Genomic DNA, 20377 nt, shown 5'->3' on the forward strand with positions numbered 1-20377 from the left:
TGAATAAGTTTGGCCCAACTCATAGCCATGGACATGCCTTAGACTTGGTTTTCACCTCTATGGATGTTGGTGATCTGACACTAACTAAAAGCGAAACAAAAGAAGTGCCATGGTCAGATCACTTCCTGGTGCAACTGGACTTCTCCGCAACCCTTCCCCTTTGCAGGGAGGTGGGACCGATTCGGATGGTCCGCCCCTGCCACTTAATGGATCCAATTGGCTTCCAGAGAGTGGTAGGGGATGCTTTATCCCAAGCTGATGGCCTTTCAGCTGATTCCCTGGTGGCACGCTGGAATGCAGAGTTAACCAGGGCTATTGACTGCCTGGCTCCGAAGCGCCCTCTCCGATTGCATGGAGCCCGGACAGCCCCGTGGTTTTCCCCGGAGCTGAGGGTGATGAAACAATCGTTGAGACGGCTAGAGCGCCGGTGGCAGAAAACTCATTCTGAATCAGACCGGACACGGGTTAGAGCTCAACGTTGAGCCTACCAAGTGGCAATGGCGACGGCGAAGAGGGCCTTCTTCGCCGCCTCCATTGCATCTGCAGAAAACAGCAGCAGGAGACTTTTTCAGGTGGTTCGCAATCTATCGGAACCACCTGTACCACCGGGGCCTGGTAGGGACCCCAAGATCTCCTGCAATGCTTTTGCAAAGTTTTTTGCAGATAAAATCGCTCAGATTCAGAAGGAGGCAGACTCCACCGTGGGAGCAGGGCCAGGGCGGGAGAGTGCTAGAGTTCTGTCTGGTCCTGTTACATGGGATCAATTCCAGTCTGTTACCTCCGAGGATGTGGACAGGCTGCTTGGAAAAGTGAAACCGACCACCTGTCTCCTTGATCCTTGCCCATCCTGGCTGATAAAAGCGAGCCGGGAAGGGCTGGGCGATGGGCTCCGCGGGGTGGTGAATGCTTCCCTCTGTGAGGGAGCCTTCCCAGACCCGCTGAAAGAGGCGGTTATTAAACCGCTTCTTAAAAAAAACATCTTTAGACCCGGCCAATTTGGCCAACTATCGCCCAGTCTCAAATCTGCCATTCTTGGGCAAGGTGATTGAGCGGGTGGTTGCTGAACAACTCCAAGCACGCCTGGAGGAAACAGACCATTTGGATCCCTTCCAATCGGGATTCAGGTCTCACCATGGGACTGAAACTGCCTTGGTCGCGCTGGTTGATGATCTCCGGCGGGCTAGGGACAAAGGTGAGAGCTGTTTCCTAGTTCTGCTGGATCTCTCAGCGGCCTTTGACACCATCGATCATAACATCCTTCTGGACCGTCTAGAGGGGCTGGGAGCTGGGGGCACTGTCATACAGTGGTTCCGCTCCTTCTGGGCCGTGTCCAGAAAGTGGTGGTGGGGGATGAGTGTTCAGACCCCTGGGCTCTCACTTGTGGGGTGCCTCAGGGTTCTGTCCTCTCCCCCATGCTTTTTAATATCTATATGAAGCCGCTGGGGGAGATCATCAGGGGGTTTGGACTGGGTGTTCATCAGTACGCAGATGACACCCAGCTCTACCTCTCCTTTAAATCAGAACCAGTGAAGGCGGTGAAGGTCCTGTGTGAGTGCCTGGAGGCGGTTGGAGGATGGATGGCGGCTAACAGACTGAGGTTGAATCCTGACAAGACAGAAGTACTGTTTTTGGGGAACAGGGAGCGGGTTGGTGTGGGGGATTCCCTGGTCTTGAATGGGGTAACTGTGCCCCTAAAGGACCAGGTGCGTAGCCTGGGAGTCATTTTGGACTCACAGCTGTCCATGGAGGCGCAGGTTAACTCTGTGTCCAGGGCAGCTGTCTACCAGCTCCACCTGGTACGCAGGCTAAGACCCTACCTGCCCGCGAACTGTCTCGCCAGAGTGGTGCATGCTCTAGTTATCTCACGCTTGGACTACTGCAACGCGCTCTACGTGGGGCTACCTTTGAAGGTGACCCGGAAACTGCAATTAATCCAGAACGCGGCAGCTAGACTGGTGACTGGGAGTGGCCGCCGGGACCATTTAACACCGGTTCTGAGAGACCTGCATTGGCTCCCAGTACGTTTCCGAGCACGATTCAAAGTGTTGGTGCTGACCTTTAAAGCCCTAAACGGCCTCGGTCCTGTATACCTGAAGGAGCGTCTCCACCCCCATCATTCAGCCCGGACACTGAGATCCAGCGCCGAGGGCCTTCTGGCGGTTCCCTCATTGCGAGAAGTGAGGCTACAGGGAACCAGACAGAGGGCCTTCTCGGTAGTGGCGCCCGCCCTGTGGAACGCCCTCCCATTAGATGTCAAAGAGATAAATAATTACCTGATATTCAGAAGACATCTTAAGGCAGCCCTGTTCAGGGAAGTTTTTAATATGTAACGCTGTACTGTTTTTAACACTGATTGGGAGCCGCCCAGAGTGGCTGGGGAAACTCAGCCAGATGGGCGGGGTATAAATAATAAATTATTATTATTATTATTATTATTAGTAGTAGTAGTAGTAGTAGTAGTACTGCTAATGCAGTGGTTCGACTTCACCCCTGGAGACGTACTCCACTGTCTCTTGAGACAGATGGATGCCAACAAGTACTAGCATATAAAGGCCCAAATGGCTTGGGACCCAAGCACCTAAAATAGCAGTACCAACTACCTAGGGACACGGGTGGCGCTGTGGTCTAAACCACGGAGCCTCTTGGGCTTGCCGATCGGTAGGTTGGCAGTTTGAATCCCCGCGACGGGGTAAGCTTCTGTTGCTCTGTCCCAACTCCTGCCAACATAGCAGTTCGAAAGCATGCCAGTGCAAGTACAGTGGATGCTCGGGTTGCGAACGTGATCCGTGCAGAAGGCACGTTCGCAACCCTCAGTGTTCACAACCCACAGTGCCGCGTCTGCACATGCATGGGTTGTGATTCGGCACTTCTGCGCATGCCCAAAATTTAGCGCTTCTGCACATGTGTGACCGCCGAAACCCAGAAGTAACCTGTTCCGGTACTTCCGGGTTTTGGCACGTCTGTAACCCAAAAAAACGCAACCTGAAGCGTCTGTAACCCGAGGTATGACTGCAGATAAATAGGCACCACTGCGGCTTGAAGGTAAACAGTGTTTCCGCGTGCCCTGGTTTCCATCATGGTGTCCTGTTGTGCCAGAAGTGGTTTAGTCATGCTGGCCACATGACCTGGAAAGCTGTCTGCAGACATACGCCAGCTTCCACAGCCTGAAAGCAAGATGAGCGCCACAACCCCATAGTCAACTTTGACTGGACTTAACAGTCCAGGAGTCCTTTACCTTACCAACTACCTCAGACCTTGTAATCAGCAGGCAAGGCCTTATTAGTGGTGCCACCACTGGGCAGCTGCCCAACTTGCACTGACCCAAGACAAGGCCATTTCAGTGCTGGTTCCTCAGCTGTGGAATGCCCCCCCTCCATCCAAAAGAGTGCACCTCTCTCCATCATTAACAACTTTCAGGAAGAATCTGAAAACTTCCCTATTTGCCCAGGTATTTGGTGGCTGAAGAACGCTGTTCCTGAGAAGCTCAAGATCACTGAATGGAAGAATGTTTTTTTTAACTGTAATTGTTTTCAGAATGTTTTAATCTGTTGTAGAATGGTTTTGCTTTGGTTTTGGTTTTAATTTGTATATCAGTTTGCCAGTCTTAGGGAGGAAGGGCAGAATACAAAAATAAAAAATAACCTGGGGCAATAGTTTCCAAGTCAAAGGACATGTTATCCAAATATCTATTAAAGGCCAAACCTTCCTTATTTTTGAATTTTATTTTTTTCTTAGTTTACACTTCTTTGAGTATTAAATTCTCCATCCTTACAGCAAGAGGAGAATAGGAAAAGTTTGTCAACATTTACAACAGTCCACGAGCGGGAGAAACTACGGCTGACTGAATTCAGTGGGGTTAAAGTCGGAAAGAATGGTCTTTATCGGAGTGAAAGGCACGTTTTACAGCCCATCATGTAGCTTTGGGAATTCAATCATCTCCTTTATGATTATATGAAATCTTTCAGAGCTGGTGCAGGAAGTGTGGAGAAGGCATAATGGAGCATGGAGACCTATAAACATTCTAGAGTGCTTGATGGAAATTCTGGTGCTCTTCACTTACAGCAAATGACACATGTGTACTGGGAATTTTGACACCTCCCCCCCTGGATTTTTTTTTTTTAAATTAAACGTATCATAGGGCAAAAGCTAAAGAAAATATTAATGGAATGTTTATGGGGTTTGCTTTCTGCAGGTTTATCAGAAAATGAATGCATTAAAAGCAAACTTGGGGAGAAGGTCACAGCGTTGCGGTAGATGCTGTCTTTGCATGCAAAAAGAACAAGATCTGTCCCATCGCAACTCCAGCTAAAAAGATCACGTAGCAGACTGTGGGAATGACTGGAGATCCTGAAGCAGGGCTGTTCCCATTTCCTTAAAAAAATAAAATGGGGCACTGGCCATGACACAAATTAATTCATTCATTCATTCCACCTTTTTCTTCAAGGACCTCAGGGTGGCAGACATGGTTCTTCCCTTACTCCTTTAATCCCCACAACTCTGTGAGGCAGGTTAGGCTGAGAGGCAGTGACTGGCCCAAGGTCATCCAGTGAGCTTTGTGGCTGAGCAAGTGATTTGAATCCTGGTCTCCCAAAGTCCTGGTCCTAATCCCTGACTTTCACAGGCAAAGCAAACTGTCAGAGCAGGGAATATAGGACTAGATACAGAACAAAACACGGGTGGTGCTGTGGTCTAAACCACCGAGCCTCTTGGACTTGCCGATCAGAAGGTCGGTGGTTCAAATCCCCGCAACGGGGTGAGCTCCCATTGCTCGGTCCCTGCTCCTGCTTACCTAGCAGTTTGAAAGCACGTCAAAGTGCAAGTAGATAAATAGGTACTGCTCTGGCGGGAAGGTAAACGGTGTTTCCGTGTGCTGCTCTGGTTCACCAGAAGCGGCTTAGTCATGCTGGCCACATGTACGTCGGCTCCCTCAGCCAGTAAAGTGAGATGAGCGCCGCAACCCCAGAGTCATCCCCTTACGGTCAGGGGTCACTTTACCTTTACAGAACAAAATGGACAAAAGGTGTGGCAGCTTCACTGTGGGGCAGGGTAGATGATCTTGTGAACTGTTTGATCTTGGAGAACACTAGAGGAATGTTAGTTAAGGCAGGTTCGACAGCAACCTAATCACAAAAAGAACCAAAACAGAAGGCATGAGGAAGCCTGCACACGCATGAAGGATGTGGAGGTTCCATGTGTACAAAATGGCTTCGGAAACAGAGTGAAAATCACCGTGACTTCCTCAGACAGCTCCTCGGAGAATCTAGAATTGCCCAAGCATGGCATTTTCCAGCTAAGGCCACAATCTTATTAAGTTTCTGGAAAGAAGGCAGATCCTCTTGGAGCCTATCTTCTTAACTTAAAAAAGAAAGGAAGAAAAAGAAGGGAGGGGGAAAGAGTTTGGTTTTGTTGTTTCTCCTTTGTTGCAATTATTCTGCCTGGAAAACTTCCATAAAGTGTCCCATTCGCCAGATGAGTAATTGTTTTTTTCTCTGAGTAGCAAATTATTTTTCAGCACACTAAACTATCATTTTTTATGTTGTTGTTTTTACAGTGCCCAGTGTGCTGCCGATATCAGAGTAGCCTTATGGGAGAAAGTAGTAATAGGTGCCTAAGAAGATGATTGATGAAGCAGCCAGATGGCAAAGTACGCAGGACAATATTTCTGAATCTGGGACAATGTCACTGTTTAATGCAGTAGGAGAGGAACAGCCAGATGATATTCTTTGGGCCAAAGCAATTTTATCTGGCCCCTGGTGGTGCTACTGGATTTTAATCAAGGCCTGGAAGTTTGCTTGAAGTTTTGCTTTTGCGGAAACCTTGTTTCCAAAATTGCACTACTCTACACATTTCTCTGTGGATTTTATACGCGATGCTCCAGCTGATACCGTATTGGCCCGAATATAAGCAGCATCCGAATATAAGCCGCACCTTTAACGCCCGGGACAGGCACTGCTTTGCCATGCTCCTGGCTGTATACAGTAAAGTCGTGAATATAAGATGCACTTTAACTTTTCACAGTCGGAATTTGGGGGGAAAGTGAGGCTTATATTCAAGCCAATACGGTAATTGCCTAGAGACATTTTTCAGGGCCTATCCACCTGCAAGTGGGTCAGTTTGTGAAGCAGTTCCACACAAATTAGTGACATTTTTGCAACAGGATGAATGGCCAGAGAGAGGGGCTCTAATGACAGAGTGGTAGAAAAAAATTTGGGGAAGATGTGCATTGGCATAGTGTTGATTTACAACCACATCACGGAAACATGGAAGAATAATTGAATATGCTTTTTTTAAAAAAATAAAAACATTTACAGAAGGAACAATGGTCTCCCTTTATATAATAACAAGATTCAGGCAATCAAGGTATTGGATAATGGAGTTGCTTGTTTGCTTAGCATTTTCACTGCACATCTCCATCGTCTCCATCCTTAAAACAGCAATGCAGAGCATGAGCCATATGGTTTTTGCAACCAAGCCAGCTCTTCAAAACAAATACCTATCCTAAGAATTCTTCCAGCAAATGCTCTGAAATTTATATTTGACTGCATACCAGACAGCTGGTTATTTTTAATCAACGGATGTTAAAATCAATTATATGAACTTAGAGAATGAAACCGACCCATATTACCGCAGCCCTCTGGACAATTAATGTATGCAATTCACCTCAGTCAATTTCAATAGCCATTAAGCTGATGTTGATAGACTGGAGGCAGAGGATGCAAAATGAAAGACCTGGTTCTAACACGGAAGAGTACTGATAAGTTAATGCACTTTGCTTGAATAATGTGCAACATTACGCAAGACTCTTCCGTCTTAATGGAGCCTGGACAGAAGGGCCAGACCTAACAGGTCTTTCTCTAGTTAGTTAGTGGTTAAAGAAACACTCAGGGGAATGAAGCCATTTGTTTGCATGTCTGCATACAGAGGAAGTACATGGTCAGGAGAAAATTATCCGGTTACCATTGTGATCATCATATGTACAGAGGTGAAAAGCCTCTCTGAAATGCCACCGCTCTTACTGGAAATCGTTTTGCTTCCCTAAAAAACCCTACGGTGGCCTTCCCAGGCAAGGTTCTCCAAACTCGCCTTGGAATTTCAATTTGGAGACATTTAAAGGTAACTTCCAAGTCTTAAAAAAAATATTGACAGCGTGTGAATATCTGTTTGCTAAACAAACAGAAACACGTGGAAACAAAGTGGACATGCCTCATTCAGCTCCGTCTCATGTGGAACGGGGATGGGATGGACATGGGCTGGTGCAGTCATCCTTAAATTCAGCATCCTTCAGTGCCACTCCTGAGATGCACATTACATGGCTATCTGAATTCCATGTTCTTCCTGCAGGTGCAAAGTTAGCACCTAAGGGAAGTCACTTTAGCCTTTTTCCTACTGGGCTAGATTTCAAGTTGCAGAATAATGTTAACATGGGAAGGCGCTTAAAATGGTGACCCATAATATGCACATCCAAGTTATCTTCTTGTGAGCTTCACAGGAAGGAAGGAAATTAATCTGTGCCATATTAACTTGTCCAAGGGTACCAAGTAATCTTCAGAGCTGAGAAGGGTTTTTAATCTGCATCTCACACATTTTATCCACTGAACCAGGGAGTATTGTGACTGCGTGATTTACAATCATCCCTAAATTGCAAGAATGAGAAGCTCGCAGAAAAATTTAGTAACTTTAACTCACAACGCTTAATACAGATTTTTAAACATGCCTACATCTTCTCTTGCCTAATATGAAATAACTGCTTCAGAGCAATTACTATTTGCATTTTGATATTTTTTTCCCACCTTTCTGTTACCTGTACCTGGTAAGGTATTAAATTGGGGTCACATCTTGAGATGCAACCCTACTTTCAAGGTGATTTCTTTGAAAGCCAAGTTTACTGGCTGCACATCAAACGACAGAAATCAATGATGAGACTGAAAGGTCCTATGCTGTTCATTGGGTATCAAAACAAACAGCACAACCCAATTTCACTTTGATAATGGAAATTCTCTACACTGATAGGTTGTCGCTAGGCTAGACACATATGAATGCTAACAGGCAGCCCCTTGACTAACAAGCACATCTAAGACCTGATCAACTTAATACTTGTTCCGTAACTGCTTAGCTTATTGAGATTCATTTCAGTCTCCCAACTTTAAATTATTAGGGCTTCTATATTCAAGGGCAATTTAGTTCCAGAAGACTAGCTGTGTCAGAGCTACTTCAAATTATATTCCCACCCCTCAAAGAGATAGCCAGCAAACACTTTTTTGATGTTGTAACACTCAGTGCTGATGAGCATAATAGACTACTATTTGTACCAGCTAGTGGCATGAAAAGTCTCTGCACCAGGCTGCCATGAACTTGTGGTATTAACATGTAAACTCTCTAGGCATTTTAAGTCAATTAAAATGTATTTGGGAGGAAAGAGGCTGGAGATAACAGAAACCCTCTTTACAGCAAAGAAATGCAGGTTGTTTACACAATACTATGAGAGAGTCTACACGCTGGCTGATGGCATGACTCACAATCAGGGGTGGTGGAAGACTCAGATGAGGACAAGGTTCAAGCTACGTCCTCAGGGCTCAGGACATCAGAAGATGAGTCCCTTCTACCTCCCCAACCCTGCAGAAGCCAAAGACTAAAAAAATTAATGGAAGCCCTTTAACCAGTTGTCCAGCTCCTCCAGTGAGGCAGAGCCCACCATACTCTTGGCCTGCTCAGCCTACACGTTGCTTCATTTTACTATGAGATAAGCCACTTTGATTACAGCTCCCTGCAGAGACAACATCACTTGAAGCAGTTTAAGCAAGAGGCCTCTTGGAGCTGTCCATGGTCCTATATGCTTTCTACTCGATTTGGGGTTGTATTCGACTAACAGGACCTAAGTTAGTCATGGCCATTAATTTTAATGGGTCTACTCTGAGCGAAGGTTAGTTGACTAAAATCCTTGGACTCTGGACTGGGCACTGCCAGCCTTCCCTGCCAATCTCATGCTCAAACAGGACAGAACAGCTGATTCTTTATGCCTATGAAATGTGACAGAGCAATAAAATACATTAAAAAGAAAATAATCGGCTGTCTTGTTCTGTGGGAGCATGAGATTTAATTTAAAAGGCAACAAACATCAACAATGTCAGCTAGCCTGTCATTCCTTTGAAAAAGTGAGAACCGCTACTTAGAACCCGTTTGTAATGCATATTAAAAACTCTAATACAATAGGTCTCTCTAGCTCAGCGGTTCTTAACCTGTGGGTCCCCAGTTGTTGTTGGACTACAACTCCCATCATCCCTAAGCTCTGGGCTTGCTAGCTAGGGATGATGGGAGTTGTAGTCCAACAACATCTGGGGACCCACAGGTTGAGAACCGCTGCTAGCTGTTTCCATGGGTCTGGGGAGGTTGTCGCAACTGATCATTGCTTCTCTTATGTGAGATGAATGGATGGCAGGTGTTCTAGAAGGATAAAGGACTTGTGTTGCCTTTGGCCACCGTGACTTGACAGGTCAATTTCTCGGCCAGAGCAACAGGCCACACCTGAGCACACCATGAGCGTACTGACAGTCTTCTTGCAGAGCACCAACATTTAGCAATTTCTAAGCCAGCATCTCCCAATGAGATAAAGCTTGACTTGATTCATCTGTTTGTTCCTAGCAAGGCTAACAAAGGAGTTGGGTTTATCTTTATATTACAGATTAATCCCGTTTCTTCGAAGACTGCTGACCAAAAGCAATACACCTTGTCACACTGCCACCAAAGATATAGAAATGTTCCTGTGGCATTGCATCCCTCTCACGGCAACACTGAGGGCTTAATCTAAAAGGTAAAGGTAAAGGTACCCCTGCCCGTATGGGCCAGTCTTGACAGACTCTAGGGTTGTGCGCTCATCTCACTCTATAGGCCGGGAGCAAGCGCTGTCCGCAGACACTTCCGGGTCACGTGGCCAGCGTGACAAGCTGCATCTGGCGAGCCAGCGCAGCACACGGAAACGCCGTTTACCTTTCCGCCAGTAAGCGGTCCCTATTTATCTACTTGCACCCGGGGGTGCTTTCGAACTGCTAGGTTGGCAGGCACTGGGACCGAGCAACGGGAGCGCACCCTGCCGCGGGGATTCGAACCGCCGACCTTTCGATCAGCAAGTCCTAGGCACTGAGGCTTTAACCCACAGCGCCATCCACGTCCCTGAGGGCTTAATCTACTTGGATTCAAATTGCAGTAAGATAAAATGCAATATATAATAAATAAAAGAAGCAATTGAAGATATAAATAGAGATTACACAACATCTAGCACAGTGCACTACAACTACTGGAACGGGAAGAAAAATCACTAAGTGGTCCACAAAAGACCTTCAGCAATTTTCAAGTGGCCCACAGGGGGGAAAGTTTGGGAACTGCTGCAATACATCCTAAGGCTTCCAGCAGGCAGATCTTGTGTATAGCCTATATATGTAAAACATCCTCATATTTCTCTCAGTTTTATGCTGGAGACTCCCTTCATCCAGTTTTGCTGTGAGTTATTACTCCTGCTGAATCTACCATAATACTGACAGCAAAGTATGAAAGTACAAGTATATACTGTACCTTGTTTTACCTGTAAGGAACACACACCTGACAAAAGGCAATCTTCACATCCAGGGTAGGTTCACTGCAGTAGTATAAGAAATGGCGGCTCATAAATACCTGCAATTCAAAGAACAGCAGTATGAGTGCTGGGCATCTATTTCACATGTGGAATTATGTAGATATTTAAACATTTATACATAAATTGCATCTGTTGGAGCTGCTTGGGCAGGCTTGGTAGTAAGAGAAGCGCAGCCTCAGAAAATGAATGATATTCATTTGGGTACTATATTCTAGGATAGCTTAGTTGGTGCTACATGAGACTTTTAATCTCGAAGTCGTGGGTTCGAGCCCCACGTAGGGTAAAAGATTCCTGCCTGGCCAGGGGTTGGACTAGATGAGCCTTGGGGTTCCTTCCAACTCTACAATTCTAGGATTCTAATTTTCCCCAAAAAAAGTAGGTGATCTGTTTCCACAACAGCACGGACATGGAGCGCTCTCTCTCTCTCTCTCTCTCTCTCTCACACACACACACACACAGAGAGAGAGAGTTTATGAGAGAGAGCTGGGCAACCCTTGCAACTTGATGGGGGCACTGGCCAGACTGAGCTGGCTCATCTAATGTCCTTAGGTTTTTATCTGGCTGGCCACTGTGAGAACAGAATGCTTGACTATACAGTGGTACCTCAGGTTAAGTACTTAATTCGTTCCGGAGGTCCGTTCTTAACCTGAAACTGTTCTTAACCTGAAGCACCACTTTAGCTAATGGGGCCTCCCGCTGCCGCCGGCATGCAATTTCTGTTCTCATCCTGAAGCAAAGTTCTTAACCCGAGGTACTATTCCTGGGTTAGCGGAGTCTGTAACCTGAAGCATATGTAACCTGAAGCGTATGTAACCTGAAGCATCTGTACCCTGAAGCGTATGTAACCTGAAGCGTCTGTAACCTGAGGTACCACTGTATAGGCCTTTGGTCTCCTCCAGCAGGGCTCTTCTTATGTTCTTAGTGAAAAGTGTGCATCTACAAGTTTAAGCAGATTGCCTCCAAAGAAGAAGATACAGTGGTACCTCGGGTTAAGAACTTAATTCGTTCTGGAGGTCCATTCTTAACCTGAAACTGTTGTTAACCTGAAGCACCACTTTAGCTAACGGGGCCTCCTGCTGCTGCCACACCACCGCTGCTCAATTTCTGTTCTCATCCTGAAGCAAAGTTCTTAACCCGAGGTACTATTTCTGGGTTAGTGGAGTCTGTAACCTGAAGTGTATGTAACCTGAAGCATCTGTAACCCAAGGTACCACTGTACTCCCCAAAGTCTACCACACAAAAAAACACCCACATTCAAAATGGCAGCCAAGCAGGTATTGTAGTGCCTTGTGATTTAATTTGTAAAAGGAAAGAAAAACCCACGTGACCCAAAACAACCACGGAGATCATCTGAGGGAGAATTAGTGGTTCCCCCAAGGACTGGAAACACAACTCATTTCAGCAAGGAGTCACACTCTGTGGAAAAACCTTCCTCCCTTCAGAAGCAGATACCGTACCATCCCTGATAAGTTTCAGATGACAGGTTAAAACCACTGTTTCAGGAGGTTTTTGCACCATGAATGTTGGTGTAATGTTCCTATCTCTGATGTTTTAGTCTATGTTTTTAATTTTTTATATTGGGGGGAGGGGGTTAGCCGCTTTGAGACATATAATGAAAAGTAGGGAATAAATGCCTTAAAATAAACAAGTAAAATAAAATATTCCTAACAGGATACCATGTTATTTTGCTGCAGCAAATATGACACACTCTTTCTTGTTTTAACAAAAAATGTTGAGATTTTGTTTGTTTGTTTGTTTGTTTGTTATTATTAATTGAATCTACACCCCACCCTTCCTCTTGATGGAGCCCAGGGCAGAAAACAAATCTACAAAACAATTTTTAAAGCATTCTAAAAAGTTAAAACATTCTAACAACAGTTAACAGCTAAAAACATTTGAACAACCTGCAACACCTAACATTTGTGCAAAAGTTAAGTGGTTTAGACGCAAAATCCAAAATTGAATCCGCACTGATAATCTGCCATTTCTTTTAAAAATTATTTAGCTACCTTTGCATTTTCTATTCTAAAATAGAGCAGATTCAGAGAGCAAAGAAACGGTTTTAAAAAATAAATCCCACCACAATTTCCTACAATATGCATAACAAGTCCAACCCTGATCCTTCACAAAATGAACACTGAGGCTGCTCTCCAAAACATACTGGCTAGGAAGAAAGCGCCATTAAACCAAGTGGAGGGATTCATAGCTCAGCTGTAGAGCTCCTACTTAACATGCAGAAGGTCAAAGGTTCAGTCCCTGGCAGCTCCAGTTAAAACGATCAGATAGGAGATGATGAGCAAGACCTCTTTCTGCCTGAGATGATGATGATGATAATAATAAAAATGTTATTTATACCCTGCCCTCCCCAGTGAAGACCAGGCTTAGGGCGGCTAACAACCAATAATAAAAACAAGTTGATTAAAATACAATTTAAAAGATTAAGATACAATGTTTAAACAATTAGGGAGCATCTCATCATAGGAGGAGAAAGGAAAAAGAAAAAGGGGGAGGGAATCTCACTGATTCTGAGCCAAAGGCCAGGTGGAACAACTCCGTCTTACAGGCCCTGCGGAAAGAGATCAGATCCCGCAGGGCCCTGGTCTCATGAGACAGAGCATTCCACCAGGCCGGAGCCAGTGTTGAGAAGGCCCTGGCTATGGTTGAGGCTAATCTAACTTCTTTAGGGCCCGGGACCTCTAGGGTGTTGCTATATATGGACCTTAAGGTCCTCCATGGGGCATACCAGGAGAGGCGGTCCCGTAGGTACGAGATCCCAAAGAGATGCTACTAGTTGCAGTAAGCTATACTGGGCAAAATGGGGCAAGTTACATTTGGAATTCCTACCTTAATCCTGACATTTTAATTCACAGTCGTGTACATTTTTATTTCTATTTGGTAGAAGACGCTGCACAAATATCCCGCTGCAAACACAACAATTTCTGTGGCTGGAGATCCATTGCACAGAAACAACAGAATGCAAAAGCTTCCCACCGTGATCTCGGCCTAAAATGCGAGCGTGCTAAATTTTTAATGAATGAATTATAACTGCGTTCCGAAAAAGAAAGTATTTGACCTTTTCTCAGCGTTGTGTTGCAATGGCTCAGATTGCTGCCTCATCTCTCGGTGACTCATTACAGAAGGTTTCTATCCCATAGATGCTTTGATTATTTCCCCCTGCCTTGTTTTTGCTAAAAGCCTTTAATATTAATCATAATCTCACCGGTTTCTGGAAACCTAGCCGATAATTATGTCCTCTCACTACAGGGGCGTTTAGCAACTAAGTGCCATCAAGCAGCCCTAGGATGGTGTTATTGAAGCATTATTGTGATATCAAAAGGCTATGACTCACATGTAGGGTCTTTCAAAACACACTTGGCTTGGAGTATAGTGGAACAGGGAAGGGAAGGCACCCCCCCCCCAAATAAATCCTCTTAATGACATGAATAAATTAGTGCACATCTCCCCATTGGTTTTTAAAGTAGCCCTTTAAATTATACTCGAAATAAGTGGACAAAACGAAAATGAGCATGAGGTAATAATTCAAGGAGGTAAAACACCAATTTAATCGGAGCAGAAAAGGTTTATCTTCCTCCAGGAAACCTCACATTACCAGAAAGAGAAATCAAGGAAGCAAATTAAAGCTATTCTAACAAATCACATGTTATTCATCTTAAAACTCCTCAACCGGAGAAGGGAAATGAAATGGTAGAAGTCATGGAAAGGGGCAGGAAAGAGGAAGGGGGGAGGCCTCCAAGAAATTAAACAGAAAACTTTCAATAGCTTTGCTTAGTAGCATTTGAATAAATGTAGGAGATAGAAGATCCTGCATTCTTATTTTAAATATAAGGAGACCTAAACATTAAAACCGGAGTCACCCTGAAAATTCTTAACTAAAGCTGAATTAAGAGTGGACTTGAAGATTCTTCCTCAGATGAAAACAGAGAAGAGCCCAAAGAATTTTAATAAGGCACCTCAGGTTTCTCTAGAACAGGGCAGTCCAACTTTTCGTACCAGTGGGCTGCAAGAGTACTTCGACACAGAACCTGTGGGCTGCACACGGTCTTGTCACATGGAGGGTGGGGAGCAAGGCCAAAATTTCACACAAACCCACCCACACATCCACACCCACCCACCAGCATTCATGCTGCCCTCACAAAGATGGGTGAGGTGCCAGGATTGGAGAAGGGGGTACCAGATTCTGGAAGGGTCTAAGAGCCCTCCCACTTCCTTCCCTGAGCTGGGAAAGCACTAACTAGGCTTTGGAAGGGAGGCTGGAGGACTCTAGGCCCCTGTCAGAGCCCTCACGCCTCCTTCCCAACTTTTCCCTTTTCTTGCGAGGAATCCTATTCGGAATAAGGGAATTTCCCTTAAAAAACGGGAAAGGTTGACAGCTATACTCCTTCCAAAGACCAGCACCTCACATACCTGGCTTTGGGAAAGCAGCATGAGGGCTGCAGGCATCAAATGTTGTTGAGGGCCGCCAAAAAAGGCCTCAAGGGCTGTGTGCGGCCCTTGGGCCATACATTGGATCACCCTGCTCTAGAATGTTCCACACACCTCTAAAGGTTCATGTATGGGCCAAATTTCATGAGCGGATTTAATGAGGAGTTTCAAGGGAGGATGAAAGTATTTTGATATGGCTAGCTGAAAAATGTTTCACACATCCATTATTAAAACCAGAAATGAATGATCTGATTAAAATATGTGTTATTAATATCTCAAGCGTATTGGTCCTCATTCTGTCACAGTATTGACATGTCACATATATTAATACATAATGCCATTAAAATTACTAATAAAAACACAAATCAATAACCATCAGTGGCCCCAGAAATAAGATCCCCCCCCCCAATGGTGCCTCCCATTCTATGAATTCAAAAACAGATTTGCCAGGTTCATTTTATTGATCATGGACAGTCACGGAGAAGCTTTCATCTGGCCTCTGTGACAAAAACTGTCATTAGTTGACGTTCTGCCACCAGTCATGTATGCATTGTGTATATCTGGTTGATTAACTGTGTTTTTTATTCATTTCTAAACATGCTTAGGATTATGCAGCAAGTATGTTTAGGGCTGCAACCCTAGCAACAGCTGACATTTACCGGTATTTTTAAAATTCACACACAGGAAGAGGAAGAAGGAAACATATCTTTCACAGAGTTGCACTGCCATAGTATTTTCAAACTAAATCCAACCATCACAGAGGAGATCGTTCTGCCTCATGTTTGATTCTCCTACTCCTAGTTATTAGCACAGATCTTCCTTCTGCTCCTTTCAGATAAGGTTTTCCTCTTATTTCTATAGGACAATGGTCTGGGTACCTACTAGTATTGTCAGTCAGTTCTTAGTCTCTGCAGCACACTCTGCAGAGAGCACAATGATAAGCCATCCCTTATGTTGCAACTCCACCACACTCCCAATCTAAACACAGTGGGAGGTCATGAGTCGGTATTGGAGGGAAATGTTTATCACTTCCAAGAAGCCATTGTATGACACCCATTGTAAACTTCAGACTACAGGCTAAAAAGCCACGGATTTCTCACAAATCACCTGAACATTCGTTCCCGTTGCTCACAGTAAATTAGCTTCGTGATTAAAAAGTTGTGACGGAGGCTTTCATAATTTCATACGCCTACCTGCTGAGTAAATATGTATCATCATGAGAAAATAAAATAAATTGTAAAAAAAGAACCTGTTCTTTAGCTAGAGTCACCTGGAGGTATGTAATAAGCCACGTCAACAGCTGTGTTTATGTGTCTAAAATGACTTTAGCGTCATTTGCCTCCAAAGTATGGACATATCCCTAGAACTTTATGACAGATGGAAATGGAACGCATATTGACAAACCACGCTATTACAGATATGAGAAACTTTCCCTTTAGGCATGCAGTGTTACAGAGAAGTAACCTTTATGCACTTATTTCGGCAAATATCCCCCACCTCCAAATTAAAACATTATGCCAAATATTACTCTATCCTGTAAGTATCTATCTTGCTTGGTTCCATTGATCTTTAACTGGCAATCCAACATATGTGAGCCATACTATTTTAAAAGGTGCCCCCTCTTAACTGGGAACACACACCCTCTACCATGATGCCATACTAGGGGGCAACAGAAGGACATTATCAGGAGGCCAGCCAAAGATGTTGCAGTCCATGCCATGCCTCAAAGCCTCCTTTCACTGATGGTTGGTTCCCTAAACTACTAGCTTTTGTATGATTAAGAGCTCAGAGAACAGCTAACGTTCATTGAAGATGTTGCAGGATGCTTTGCTGCTGGCCTTGGTCCTGAACCCAGCAATCCATAGTTGGGTGTTCTTAGACCCATTCTCTGCTTCTGCCCACTTATTACAGCGACCAACTCATTAAGGTAAAAGGAAAAGGACCCCTGGACAGTTAAGTCCAGTCAAAGGCAACTATCTACATGCTGACTGTGCCTAGTAGATGACAACTGTACACAACACAAGCTAACTACCTTGAAATCCACCAGCAAATACCCCTCCTCATGAACTCTGAGGCTAAGCAATTATCAGTCCAATAACCACAGTGGGATTTCGGGACTAAGAATGGAATGGGCCTTTTGTCATATCATACATTCAGATCTGACTCATTCTGCTGCCAGTTTCCTTTGGCCTTGAACAACCATTCAGTTTGGAGAACTCCTAAGGCTTAAAAGCCTCATTGCTTGTTCCAGCTGCATTGCAATATTTTGTAAAACGATCTTGAGAATAATTATTTGCTGAGTAGTCACAGGTAACTTGGTAACTTAAGGAGGTTTCCAGTACATTGGTGATATAATGCAGCAGAACAAATAGATTAAGGGGTGGAATCCAGAGCTATTAGTGGTTGTTCTGCAACATTGACTTCAATGGGATAGAGAACTGCACCTTAAGTATTACTTAATGAGGGGCTGGAATTGGACTCTTTTGCAGGAAATGGGCGTGTGCATACTTATCTCAAGGTCAGCTACTATTTTTTGGTACAAAGCAGATAATTCATAAGGTGCCACATGGACGCCACAAATGCAGGCTTCAACAAGAGCGTACACTTCCCAATGGAAAGGCTGGGGGCTGGACTGAATAACTATTTAGCATGGCCACCAAGGTCAACCATCAAATTCTGTTTTACCAACAGGGAATCTCTTTCCTGCCTGTGGATAGCAGAAGGTAGACAGACAGATATATAGAGGAACATTTTTATCCCAAACTCAAAGCAAGGAACATACCATTCTCCAATTCCATCCTCACAACAAACCTATGAGACAGATTAAGGGGACCCATGGCTGAGTGAGGATTTGAATCCACAGTTCAGCATTCTAAGTCCAACACACTGTCCACTAAACATTATGCTCACAGATTCATTCTAACACATTATTGTTGTTGTTGTTGTTTAGTCATTTAGTCATGTCCGACTCTTCATGACCCCATGGACCAGAGCATGTAGTCTTCACATAATATTTTCCACATCAATTTGTCTGTTGAGGAACCTCTTGTGGAGGATTCTGTGGCATATTCAGGAGCTTTTGGGGCTGGAACTAGGAGCCCACATCTGTGTACATTGCTGAAGTTAGCTCAGCAACATCTGGAGGGTCACAAATGAGTAATCTCTAGCCGATGCTGACTGGCAGTGGCTTTCCAAGGTTTCAAGCAGGAGACATTCTCAGTCCTACCTGAAGATGCCAGGGATTGAACCTGGGACCTTCTGCATACAAAGCAGATGCTCTAACCACTAAGCTATGGCCCTTCCCCAAAGATGGCTCCCACTAAATGGAGCAACATAGTAACCTCCCTTAGAACCATAGAGTTTGAAGGGACACAGAGGATCAATGCAGGAACCTCAACTACTGTAGTTTGTTAAGGGTGCTGGGAATTACAGCTCTGTGAGGGGTAAATTACAGTTCCCAGGATTCGGAGGGGAAGGAGAGATGATTTTGACCTATAAAACCTTAAACAGTTCAGGACTGCAATACCTCAAGGACCGCCTCTTTCCATATGAACCCACCCGGACCCTGAGATCATCTTCTGAGGCCCTCCTTCGTGTGCCTCCTCCTCAAGAGCTCTGGAGGGTGGCAACACGAGAACGGGGCCTTCTCTGCAGTGGCTCCCCGTCTGTGGAATGCTCTCCCCAGGGAAGTTCTCCTGGTGCCTTCATTATACACCTTTAGACGCCAGGCAAAAACGTTCCCTTTGGTTGATCTGATTGACATCCTGTACCCTTTTAAAATGTGGCTCTTTTGGGGGGGGGTGTTATTGGGTTATTGTTTTTATTTTCATTTTATATATTATGGTCTTTTCTGTGAACCGCCCTGAGACCTCCAGGTATAGGGTGGTATATAAATTCAATAAATTAAATAAAATAAATACTTTACTTGTATGGTCCATTGGTCAATCTAGCTCAGTAATGTCCAGACCCTTCACGGACTGGGATTTGCAGACAGGGGTCTCTCCTATCTCTGCCTGCAGGACTGAACTTTCTGCATGCAAAGCAGACACCATCCTACTGAGTTGCAGCCCCATCCCCATCTTCCTTAACTGAACTCAAGCATGTCAAACTTGTCCAAAAAAAAGGTCTCCAATAGATAGTCCCCAGCAGTTTTTCAATAGATAGTGCTGAGATAATGTGTTCTTTGGAGATGAATTTTTTCTTGTTGTTTGAACTGCAAAATAATGAAAGAAACGGGGGGAAGTAATGGTAGGCGAGCCGCCTTTCACAGAGGCTTGTCCATCATTATTGATCTTCCCATTGAAGAACCCGTCTTAAGATATCAACACCGTTACAAAAAATATAACAACAACAAGGTTTCGGCTTATGAATCTTCTTTAGTGCCAGGCTGCTGGATGAGGCCAATTTAGGAAAGCATCCAGTGTGTCAAATTAGGTTCTTTAAAACAGACAACACTGCATGAGGAAAAAACAAAAGGCAAGCATTAGGTCGAAAGAAAATTTGTTTTGCAATCCAAGCTGGCCAGCTATTAATTATTTTCCAAAATATCATTAATTTTTTAAAATAAAAAAACAGCTCTCTTTGACCATGAACTGACCTGATTATTTTCTCAACCTGCTTTATCATCTCAGCATTATTAATCCAACCTAAACACGGCTGGCTCCAGGTTTTGAGGAGTCCCTCCACAAAGCATCCTCCGGTGGGCTCCCAGTTACACACTTACCTGGTGTGGCCATAAGTCATCACTTTGAGACTTCTTAGGGTAGTGATACAGGGGGATATCAAATCCAAACTCTTCTTCCCTGCACCCACAGATCCTAGCAAGCATTGTGCTAGTTCTCCTTAGCCAGTAGCTTGATAGTAAAGGTAAGGGGACCCCTGACCATTAGGTCCAGTCGTGACCGACTCTGGGGTTGCGGCGCTCATCTCGCTTTATTGGCCGAGGGAGCCGGCATACAGCTTCTGGGTCATGTGGCCCAGAAACTTGCAGATTCTAGCTTCGCACAATTAACTCAGGCTGGTGTCAATTTACTCTTGGCAGAAAGCCCAGGTCTGCTTGACCTAGAAACTACTTACTCTGATTGGTTAACGACCAGCACTCACATGCTGTTATCAAGGGTTTGCTAGCTCAGTTTGAAGTGAGGTGTTGTTAGGAGTAGAAGTGCTGTGTATGGTTTAGAGAGAGAGAAAGAGAGGATTTATTTTGCTTTGTTTTGTATGCAGAAACTCTGCTGGTTTTATTTCTCCTTTTTAATAAATCCTGTAAATAGTTATTCTGAGTCTAGCTGACTTGTCATTACTGCCGCA

The 20377-nt window shown here is 44.6% G+C and overlaps 1 protein-coding gene and 1 non-coding gene across 11 annotated transcripts in view; both read right to left on the reverse strand.

Moving 5' to 3' along the window:
• Window positions 1–20377, reverse strand: part of MAPK10 (mitogen-activated protein kinase 10) — a 240606-nt gene that overhangs the window by 104490 nt on the left and 115739 nt on the right. For 6 of the 10 annotated variants that reach the window (XM_028743644.2, XM_028743641.2, XM_028743639.2 and 3 more), the window contains one exon: window positions 10594–10665. In XM_028743644.2, coding sequence (XP_028599477.1) covers window positions 10594–10659 — 66 coding nt within the window. In that variant the 5' untranslated portion in view covers window positions 10660–10665. Of the gene's footprint in view, window positions 1–10566; window positions 10666–20377 lie in introns of all 10 variants that reach the window. The other 4 variants (XM_028743646.2, XM_028743645.2, XM_028743647.2 and 1 more) reach the window with 2 other exon arrangements.
• Window positions 18298–18372, reverse strand: TRNAT-UGU (transfer RNA threonine (anticodon UGU)). The gene has a single exon. It is a non-coding gene; the product is annotated as a tRNA-Thr (tRNA).

Source organism: Podarcis muralis, chromosome 9 (assembly GCF_964188315.1).
Source record: "Podarcis muralis chromosome 9, rPodMur119.hap1.1, whole genome shotgun sequence".
Lineage (NCBI taxonomy): Eukaryota > Metazoa > Chordata > Lepidosauria > Squamata > Lacertidae > Podarcis > Podarcis muralis.